At 46.0% G+C, this 11397-nt stretch overlaps 1 protein-coding gene across 1 annotated transcript in view; it reads right to left on the minus strand.

Annotated features, from left to right (window-relative positions):
- Positions 1 to 11397, minus strand: part of LOC102764238 (zinc finger protein 599) — a gene marked incomplete at its 3' end in the record, with an annotated part of 23309 nt that overhangs the window by 3058 nt on the left and 8854 nt on the right. The window contains exons 2-3 of the mRNA XM_015561172.1: positions 5850 to 5976; positions 3376 to 3471 (exon numbers count right to left, since the gene is read on the minus strand). Coding sequence (XP_015416658.1) covers positions 3376 to 3471; positions 5850 to 5976 — 223 coding nt within the window. The remainder of the gene's footprint in view (positions 1 to 3375; positions 3472 to 5849; positions 5977 to 11397) is intronic.

Here is an 11397-nt window from a genome sequence, read left to right on the forward strand (position 1 = left end):
ACTGTGGATTCACTCAGTGATGTAGATGAATATTAAATGCACTTTGCAAGCCCCCACCGCCTGTGTCTGTGTCCATTGGGTGGGAATGGCTGGGGAGAGAGGGGGGGTCAATTGAGGAAAAGGGAGACATATGTAAAACTTTAGACAATAATAAAAAATAAATAAAAATAAATTTTTCCCCCCAAAATAAATAAATAAATGCATTTTGCAAGTGAAAAAGCCAGATTCAAAAGTGTTACAGATTCCATTCACATAACATTTGTAAAGAGGAAAACTATGGAGACAACACAGACTATATGCCAGTGAATGGGGAAGGGGAGAGTGGTTGACTATATAGGAGATGCCAAGGGTCATTTGTATATAATGAAACTATATTATATTTTACTGGGCTGGACAGTACATGCCTCTATGCATTTTTCAAAACCCAAAGAACTGTACATCACAGTGAGTGAATATTAATGTGTTCAAATTAACAACAACAACAACACCCCAGGATGTCAGGGGATTCCAGAACGGAATGCAGACTGTGACAAATGAACTGAGTGAACTGTAAAGGTGTGTATGGCATTACCTCCGTGAAGGAGGTGGGGAAAACAAGCTGACGTAAGTACTTTTGGAAAATGGTGTTTTGACAGTACACCCCTAAAGACAAAAATAACTACAGTTGACCCTTGAACATGGGGATGGGGAGGTTTAGGGGTACCCACCACCCACACAGTGGAAAATGCACATATAAATGAAATCATCTCTGCAAACGTGAATTTCTAATCACGGATTCAAAATATGTATGTAAATATTATACTCTAGTTAGTAATCTGTTTCCCAGGGAGACTACTTCACAAGTATAATGGAATTGAAAAAATAAGTTAATAAATGGTAGATAATGGAAGCCAGGTTTTCATGGTCACAGAAAGAAGTTGCAAATAAGCAAAGAAGGAAGGCTAGAATGAATCATGTAAAAGAACGAGGTTATTAAGAACAGAGTTCAACTATATGCAACCACAAGAATGAATCTCACAGACATACTAGAATATATAGTCGGGTTCCATTTACAATAATTCCAGAGCAGTCACAATGAACCTATGGTGACAATCTAGATAAGGTGACCTTTCCAGGACAGAGCAGCAGAGCCTCCTGACTTGCTGGAAGCACTGCGCGTGTCTGCCCTGGGTGGGGGCTGTTCAGGCTCGTATCTATGTAAAAATCCATCAGTGAGCTCTAAGATATGTGCGTATTGCTGGATGCAGGTAAAAAACTAGAAGAAATAAGAGTAGTGGGACTAAGGAAGTCAAGTGTAGGCAACTTTTCCAAGAATAAGACAACTCCTCCAAGAGTTTGGTTGTACAAATGTATTAGTCAACGTTTAGAAACTGCCATGGAGCCAGGACTGTTTTGTGTGTTTTATTTTCCCCAAACAAGCACCGTGAGCATGGGTTTTTGTTTTGTTATGTTGAATAGAGGTAGATAAAAATAGAAAAGAGCCTGGCCAGTGTGGCTCAATGGTTGAGCATCAACCTATGAATCAGGAGGTCAGGGTTCGATTCCTGGTCTGGGCACATGCCTGGGTTGAAGGCACGATCCCCAGTGTGGAGCATGAAGGAAGCAGCTGATCAATGATTCTCTCTCATTGATGTTTCTCTCTCTCCCTCCCGCTTCCTCACTGAAAAAAAAAGAAAAAAGAAAGAAACAGAAAATAAGTGAAGAAGTAAGGTCCCAGGGAAGGCAGGAGATGTGAGTTAGTCTCTGGCACAGGAAGTGGGCACGGCAGGGGGCAAGATCTCTTCCATAGAGAAAGGGAGCTACAGGTATGAGTCAGACAGATGGATCTGTCAGTGGAGGAGCAAGAGCAGGACATGAAGTGGGTTGTATGCTGAGACATCAGTGGCTCAGGGAGTGGTCAGTTTGGATCAATGGTTGAGTGGGTGGGAGAGCTGGTATAGGAGACGGCTGATCAGAAACAAAGAGCAGGTGTGGGCCGACCAGTTAGCAGTGTGCTGGCATCACACTGGCAGTAGGTGATGAGGGCTTAGACTAGGATGTTAGTGGTGGAGCTCATGGAGGTAGTGGATTCACTTGATGTGAAAAACAAAATAAGCAAGATGAGGACGGCTGGATGCTGGGCTGGACGGAGGCAGAGTGCAAGGGTTTGGCCAAGGTTGTTCCCCCTTCTCAACTGTCTGAGTGACAGGCCATCAGTGCAAGTAGAGGATAGAGGAGTGGGCAAGATCGTGATTTCCTTCTAGGCATGAAGAATCTGATGGAACATGTGGAATATAATTGAAAAATAAGTGTTTGGAAGGGACTCAGCTGGGCTGAGGAGGGGCTGGTGAGAGACACTCACTGGCAGGCTGAGCAGGAGAGGGGCGAGACCATACTCTGCAGTGGTGCCAGTCAACACCCTCGATGACTCCAACTGCCTTCAGCAGCTGAGATGTAGGACAGACAGATTCAAATGTTACCTTGAGGTTTTACAGTAAAAGAGGGGCAGGAAGCCAATGGAGCCAGGGATTGCTTCTGCCTGACAAACAGGAGGATGGAAGAATGGATGCAGAAGGGTGGGAACCGATTACAGGCAGATATAGTAAGATAAGCTCTTTTTCTTCTGAGTCCAGAATGACATGTGAGATATTATGCTTTGTGATTGAAATCATCACATGAAAGATCCTAACAGCTGACTTTTTTTGAGCTCCTAACTACAGCTTAGGCATGGTACTAAGCATTTTCATGCATTCACGATTATACCTTCAAACTGCCCAATGAGTTTGAAATTATTTCTACTTTTTTCAAGAGTAAGCAGAGTAAACCAAACCCATGTGCCTTCTCCTTGGGCACACAGCTGAATCCTACCTCCCTGCTACATCCAGAGGGAGGGCCAACCGCTGAGTCCTCATTCAGAATGCGAGGTGAAGTGATGCGTGTGTGCAGCTGGACTCTACCTTCCTCTCGTGAGCCCTTTGCAGCAGAATGATGCCAGGGTAACCATGAAGCCACATATGGATGACAAAGGGCACATGGTCTCTGAACAACTGTGTGAATGAACTCCCAGGCTGACCCACATGGACCCTGTTATGACTGAGAAAAATATTTTTCATGTGTTGAGCCACTGACATTTTGGAGGTTATCTGTTACTGCAGTGAGCATTAACTGAGCCTAACGTAGCTAAACGAGGCCAAGCAATTGGAGCCAGAGCCTCACTCTTACCTGACAGAAGAGGTTCTTCATCTGGTGGCAGTAAAGAATGTGTTGAGGAGGGAGGACAGGAGGACACCAAGACACCCAGGCACCCAAGGGGCCGCAACAAGAAGCTTCCCACGGAGTTCCAGGGGCAACGGTTAGGCTCCCACAACACCCACCGTCTACATCTCGGCCACCCACCTGCACAGGCACTTTGGGAGAGGCCTCTCTTCACAATCCATAGCTCCTGCCTGTGCTCCGTTAGGTGGACAAGCTCTGATTTAGGGACTGGGTATCCTGTTTATGGAGAAAGAAGTAAGATACACATATTTTAGCAAAGACAAAAAGAAATGCCTCAGTGCTGTCTGGGACTCCACGATAGAGAAGACCTTGGAGTGAGGCTGCTCTTGTCCAAGTTGATTTGCAACCGGGAACCAATGCCAAGAATACCGTCATTGGGTCCTAAACACCGAATAAGGTGGTGCTGGCTATCTATGCCGATCCGCCTCCCTTGACCTCCATCCTAGAGAATCCCCAAAATTGTTCCGATGTAGTCATAGGACCCACGTGCACCAGTGCTCAAAGAACAGCATGACCACTGCTACTGACTGCTTTTCTTTACACTGGCCCACTTTAATTTTATCTTAATACCTGCCTTTAAAAAGGGAATCCTGTGTCAATTTGAGAAATTGAAAAACTAGTTTCATTCACCACAAATGGAAAGTTACTATAAGAAAATCAAAATAGTACTATTTAAAAAAATAGTTTATTGATTTAAGAGAGGAAGGGTGAGGGAGAGATAGAAACATCAATGATTAGAGAGAATCATTGATTGGCTGCCTCCTGCACACCCCCCAGTGGCGATGGCATGTGCCTTTGACCAGAATCGAACCTGGGATCCTTCAGTTCGCAGGCCAACACTCTATCCACTGAGCCAAACCGGGTAGGGCCAAAATAGCACTATTAAGTCTCAGTGAACTCACACTGCTTGCTCAGGGCTGTGAGTCTGAGGCTGTCTCCTCTGTTGAAGAGGGAAATTACCAATAGTCAAGGGGCATTTAGAAAGACTCAGCTCGGCCCTGGCCGGGTAGCTCAGGTGGTTAGAGCATTGTCCCCCTACTCCAAGGTTGTGGGTTCGCTCCCTGGTCAGGGCACATACAAGAATCAACCAATGAATGAATAAGAAAGTGGAACAACAAACTGATGTCTCTCTCTCTCTGTGTTCCTCTTTCTCTAAAATAGAAAACAAACAAAAAAAGACTCAGCAAAAAATAAATACTTTCTCCCTTAACCGGGAGGGGGTGGGGGGTGGGGGATCTGGCCTATATAAGGCCCGCAAAATCATTTGGTCTGGCCCTGCTAAGGCATTAAATTTTAATTAAATGTTTGACCAAATATAGCAGGCTAGTTAAAAAAAAATTTTTTTTTATTGTTTAAAGTATTATATATGTCTCCTTTTTCTCCCATCGACCCCTCCCCGGCCACTCTCACTCCCTAGAAGAGGCTAATTTTTAAGTTGATAATTGTGTATGGCCCTTGAATGATGTTATAAAGATCATAAAAATGGCCCCTGGCAAAAAAAAAAGGTTCCCCACTCCTGCCCTAAAACCATCAGCAAGCAGGAAAAAAAAAAAAAGGAATGGCTTCCTCCAATTGCTCATCAATGCCATTGGTTGTGTTTGTACCCCCTAAAATGATTTTTCTTTTGATTTTTTGAAAGCTTGGAAGGGAGGGAGGAGGTAGGGGGAGAGAGAGAAACATCGATGTGAGAGTGACACATCGATTGGTTCTCTCCCGAACATGCCCTGATGTAGGCCAGGGATTGAGCCTGCAACCAAGGTACGTGCCCTTGACCAGGAATCGAACCCGAGACCCTTCAGTCTGAGGGCTGATGCTCTAACCACTGAGCAAATGGTCAGGGCCAAAGAAGCCTTTAAAATGAATTGTTGTTTAGAACAATAACCAGTAGAACTCACAACTCTGGGTGTGCTGTCTGGTTCACTCATTTCTGAACAAAATCCTATTACTCATGGGTCCTGCTGACTGGGCTGTGAACCAATCAAGCTTGGCTACTCAGCTTCCATCTCGTGGGAACCTGGAGAAGGGAGTCTAAACCAGCCTGTGCTGAAGTCCAGGTTGAGAGGTAAAGGGAAGTGTGGGCTCGGGACATCTGTGCAGAGACAGCCAAGTGGAAAGGGAGAGAGAGAACGAAAGAAAGTATATACAGAGAGAAATAGAGACAAGGAATTGGGGGCTTCTTAGAGCAAGGACAGGAGTGGCCATTTCTAGCTACCAACTCCCCGTGGCAGAAAAAGCCAATCTGCTGAGACCCACAAACAGACGTGAGGAACAGAAGTCTCGGGGGCAAGGCCTAATCAGATTCCTTCACTTTCTGCTTTAACTCTCTGCCGAACTGCACATCTTGCCCGTGGATGTTAAAGAAACCCATGTTTCCTCCTACAAATCCTTCTCCTTTGGTATCTGAGCCATTCGGAAGAGAACTACATTTCTTGCCCAAAATTTCCTGTAGAAGATACAGGGAGACAGACAGGAGAACATGAAACCAACACACACTGGGGCTGCGGGCGGGAGAGAGGGAGTCTTGTGGAAATCTGAACGCAAGGTGGAATGATGGAGGCTGTAGGTCCCCACAGAAAGGAGCAGTGAGGCCTTACCCAGAGAGACCAGGAGCCTACAGATTTCCAGCATCACTTCCCTGTAGAGGGTCCTCTGGGCAAGGTCCAGCTGCTCCCACTCGTCCTGGGTAAAGGTCACTGCCACATCCTTCAAGGTAACTGATGTCTGAAAAGTCAAACAGAGGTAGCTTTGTTGGCCCAGGGCCAGTCAGATAAGATTAGAGCCTCATGCCCAGTCGTTTGTAAAGGACCATAGAGCCCCGAGTGGTATGTGAGCACATGAACCCCTTCCCAAGCTCCAACTCCCCCTCCACCCTGTGGGAATATAATGAAGGCCCTCTGTAAGTGGACTGTGGGACCCCGGAAGCCTGGCAGCCCCTCGTCACGGAATGGCCAAAAAGAACCTGTGCCGGATGTGAGCCTGGACTGTAAACAGCTGGTGTTTTAATCACACAGCTTGCTCACGAGCCCATCCACCCTGCACGCACAATTTGTGACTCTATTTTCTGACTCTAGGTAACCCTGTACTACCAAAGCCTGTGTATGGTGGAGACTTCACCGACAGGCCACCCCCAGTGTGCACTAAGTCCTCATAAATTCATGTCTTTCACAGCCAGTTCTCTGAGTAATTTCCTTGAAACTGGCAAGCAGGACTCAGACCTCAGCTCTCTGCATAACAAGCCCCAAGGCCAGTATCATCGAGCACTTCCTAGGAACCTCACTCTGTCCCAGGTCCCAAGGACTCAGACACTGCTGTGGACCAAATGTGACTGTGTTGGAGACAAAAGCTTTCTACGCTGGAATCATTCACCAAAGACACAGGACAGTGGCAAGGCCGAATGGCCCGAGGGGCATAGACAGCAAGCACTCTGAGAATGAAGAGGAGCAGGGAGGACATGACAATGATCAAAGCACCAATCACGACAAAAGCAGCAGCAGTAGAGCCTCGCTGGTGCTCACCACATACGTGCGCCATGGTGGGGCTTCACATGCCATACTCTAGCAATTACACATTCCCGCCCTGGAGCTAGATTCCGACTTTGAATATTGTCTACTGGGAATGATTCTTGCCTGATCTGCAATCTGGGGGAAGTTAACTTATTTTCCTGAGCCTCAATTTCTGCATCAACACAGTAACAGTTCCCACCTCACTAGGTGGTTGTGAGAATGAAAGAAAAAATGTTCACGAGGCAAACTGCAGTGCCTAGCACATGTCAGTGCTCTATGTGTTTTTCCTACTTTCTTTACTCCACCCACAGCTACGATGCAAACACCATCATCTTCTCCACAGCAGTCAGTGAGGTTCAGGCAGCTCTAGCAAGTCACCTGGAGTCACATGTCCCAGGAACACAGATAGAATCTGAACATCTGTAAAACACACACAACCTCACCCTCCTGAGGCACATCTCAGAGACATTCCCTGCCCCTATAACATACACTTCCATCTGGCGGGAAGGTCTGCAGTGCCCCCTTGTTCCCAAGTCCACATGCCAAAGGGACACTTCCTGTCTTGCAAAGTTTTCATTAGTTGTAATCTCTAGGCCCCCAGTGCATTGTGGGTGAAAAGGTGATTAAGAATGCACATTCCGAAAAGAAAGAAAGAAAGAAAGAAAGAAAGAAAGAAAGAAAGAAAGAAAGAAAGAAAGAATGCACGTTCCGCCCTGGTTGGCTTGGCTCAGTGAATAGAGCATCGGCTTGTATACTGAAGGATCCTAGGTTCTATTCTGGTCAGGGGCACATGCCTGGGTCCCCAGTGCGGGGCGTGCAGGAGGCGGCTGATCAGTGATTCTCTCTCATCATTGATGATTCTATCTCTCTCTTCCTTTCCCTTCCTCTATGAAATGAATAAAAATATTTTTATTTTTTTTTTTTTAAAAAGGAGAATGCACGTTCCGATGGTCAGTGTACAGTGTGTTAACTTTCAGCTATTTAGCTCTGTGACCTTTGGCAGGTCTGAAGTTCCTCTCCTATAAAGCAGGGATGATAAAGGAACCTAACTCAGGTAGGGTACTCCACTTCAGCACAGATCAAGTGCTAAATGAAGGCCAGCTGCTTTGCTTGTTTTAGTTATTTTTTCTCTTTGCTCCCAGAATACTCTGGGGTGAAAAATCAACTAAACCCCATCTCTGCTTCTGTAACTGTACCAGATTCTGTGCACAAAGATTTCAGAAGATGGGCAAGTGGGAATGGGGATATCTAGAACTAGCAGAAAAGCCAGGGAAAGACCCATCTAAGAGGTGACACTGGACAGAGCTGGGAAGGAAGTAAAGAGGCAGCCCTGCAGCCATCTGGAGGCAGTTTTCCAGGCTGAGGAAATTGCATGGGCAAAAGCCTGGAAATGGGAAAGAGCTTGGATTGTTCAAGACCGCTTAGCTGGAGAGCAATGAGCAAGGAGGAAGGGAAGGAGAGAACTGAAGGGGAAGGGACAGAGGTGGATGTAGTAGGGCCTTGCAGGCTAGTCGAAGCGTCCAGAGAGGAGTCACTCACTCATTAACCACTTATGGAGCACTGATTACAGGCCCTGTACTGTTCCAGGTCTGAGGGGAAGGAATGCAAAATACCATTTCGAATGGCCCTAAAGATTCTACAGACATAACAGGATGAGGGTAACAAATTGAGATGACTTAAATGGGCTCAGTGGGGAAGGCCTCTCCAAGGAGGGGACATTGGAGGGAGCATGAAATGAAGTAAGAAAGGGAATCGTGTGGAGGACAAATAAATACAAGTCTTGACAGTAATGAGGTTATGACAAAAGTAAAGATGGTGCCATGCCAGAGAGCAATACAGGACCTGTTGTGTGTTTACATCTAAAGGCACAGCCCTAAGCAATAAAACAAAGAAAGAAAGAAAGGAAAGAAAGAAAGGAAAGAAAGAAAGGAAAGAAAGAAAGGAAAGAAAGGAAAGAAGGAAGGAAGGAAGGAAGGAAGAAAGAAAGAAAGAAAGAAAGAAAGAAAGAAAGAAGGAAAGACACAGCCCTGGTACACCATCATTACTGATGTTTATATAAGAAACATTCAAACCTGTAGAGAATTTTTGTAAGACTTTATTTGAGCCAAAACTGATGACAATTGCTGGAAAGCAAGATCTCAAATGTTTTCTGGATGCAGTTTTTATACACATTTGGAATTGAGGGAGCTTATATTCCTTCTAATTGGTTGTTTTGGATTTTTTAGGATATATTCCCAGAAGTGGGATCGCTGGGTCAAATGGGAGTTCCATTTTTAATTTTTTGAGGAAACTCCATACTGTTTCCCACAGTGGCTGCACCAGTCTGCATTCCCACCAGCAGTGAACTAGTGTTTCCTTTTTTCCATATCCTCGCCAGCATTTGTTGTCTGTTGATTTTTTGATGATAGCCATTCTAACATGTGTGAGGTGATATCTCACTGTGGTTTTAATTTGCATTTCTCTGATGATTAGTGACTCTGAGCATTTTTTCATATGTCTCTTGGCTATCTGTATGTCCCCTTTGGAGAAATACCCCAAAAAAACAATCAGAAAGAATGAATGCACCCCTATATTCATAACAGTGTTATTTACAGTAGCTAAGATTTGGAAACACCCCAAGTGCCCATCAGCAGATGAGTGGATAAAAGAGCTGTCACACATTTACACTATGGAACACTATTCAGGTATAAAAAAAGGGATCTCTTACCCTTTGGGACAGCATGGATGGAACTGGAGAGCATTATGCTAAGTGAAATAAGCCAATCTGAGAAAGACAAATATTACATGACCTCACTTATTTGTGGAATCTAATGAACAGAATGAATCGACAACAAAGTAAGACCCAAAGCATGGAGGCATGGAACAAACTGACATACCTCCCTGTGGGGTTACGGAGATGAGAAGAGACAAACCAAAGAACTTATATGCTTACTGGAGGCCTGGTGCATGGATTCATGCACTGGTAAGGTCCCTCGGTGTGGCCTGCGGGGATCTGGCCGAAACTGGCAGTCCAATGCCACCTGCTGCTCCTGCCTGCCGCTCCCGCTCATCCCGATTCTGCTGCAGTCAGTCCCCATTAGGAAAGGCTCACACCGCCACAGCAGCACTCACCAGCCGTGAGCCCTGTAGGGTCTGGCACCCATCGGTCAGCTGAGGGGCACTTCCGCTGTGGGAGCACACTGACCACCAGGGGGCAGCTACTGGTCAGTAGAGGTCATAGCAACCAGTTGACTGGTCTTTAGGTTGTTCAGTTGTTCGGTCCTTAGGCTTTTATATATATAGATAGGCATAGCCCATAGACACAGGCAATAGAGTAGTGAAGCCATGAGGAGGGTAGGTAGGGGCTGGGAGGATAGGAGTAAAGGGAGAGAAAAGGGGAAATATCTATAATATATCAACAATAAAAAGTATATATATTTTTATTGATTTCAGCAAGGAAGGGAGAGGGAGAGATAGAAACATCAATGATGAGAGAAAATCATTGATTGGCTGCCTTCTGCACGCCTTCTACTGGGGATCAAGCCTGCAACCCTGGGCGTGCGCTCTTAACCAGAATCGAACCTGGGACCCTTCAATCCACAAGCCAACACTCTATCCACTGAGCCAAACTGGCTAAGGCTAAAAAGTATATTTTTTTTAAAAAAGGAGTTTGCCTAATTTACTCCAACAGTGTAATTTACATTTTGGAAAAATAGGGTAAACAAAACAAATCTTATATAATAAAAGAGTAACCTGCAAATTAACCATCCCTCCACTATGCTCAAGCCACACCCACCAGCAATCAGGAGCAAGTATGCAAATTAACCCAGCTAAGATGGCAGTGGCCATGCAGCTGGAGCGAGCAGGAGGCTTGGGTTGCCCCCGGTGATGGAGGAAGCCAAGCTTCCCGCCTGCCCTGGCCAGGCCCTCGGCTCCACTCAAGGCTACAAAGTTTCAATTACAGAAGATAAATAAATCTCAGATACCTGCTTCCAGCCAGCTGCGGCCTCCGCTCAAGGAGGGGCTGGGAGCCAGGGCTTCCAGCCGGACCTGAGCTCCACTCAAGGCTACAAAGTTTCAATTACAGAAGATAAATAAATCCCAGAAAAAGAAAAAAAGGAGAAGCTGGGTCACCGGGGGGGCGTGGCCAGCCTGAAAACCTCACCCAGACTGGCAGGCACCCCAGCGGGACTCCCCCACCCTGAAGGACCCATGCACCAGGCCTCTATCCTATCTAATAATACACAAACATGGTAATTGACCGTACCTTCGCTACGCCTCCCAATGGCTAATCAGCATAATATGCAAATTAGCCACCACAAAGATGGCAGCTAATTTGCATACTGCAGGCAGGGCGGGACAGCATGAGCCACCAGCCCTGCCATCCAGGGCAAGCCTGGCCCCGCCTTGCTCCAAAAGCCCTAGGAGCCGGCCCCGCCTTGCTGCCCGGGACCTGATCGGGAGGTCGGCAAGGCACGCCGGACCCAGAAGCCCCAGAAACCAAAACATATTATGAGGGTGAATCAAAAACAAAACCCACTTTAAATATAAAGGCACATATAGATTAAAAGTAAATGAATTAAGCTGCAGCCTGTTTTGCTCAGTGGATAGAGCATTAGCCCATGGACTGAAGGATTCTAGGTTCGATTCCAGTCAAGGG

The sequence above is a fragment of the Myotis davidii genome, unplaced genomic scaffold (genome assembly GCF_000327345.1).
Source record: "Myotis davidii unplaced genomic scaffold, ASM32734v1 scaffold3056, whole genome shotgun sequence".
NCBI lineage: Eukaryota > Metazoa > Chordata > Mammalia > Chiroptera > Vespertilionidae > Myotis > Myotis davidii.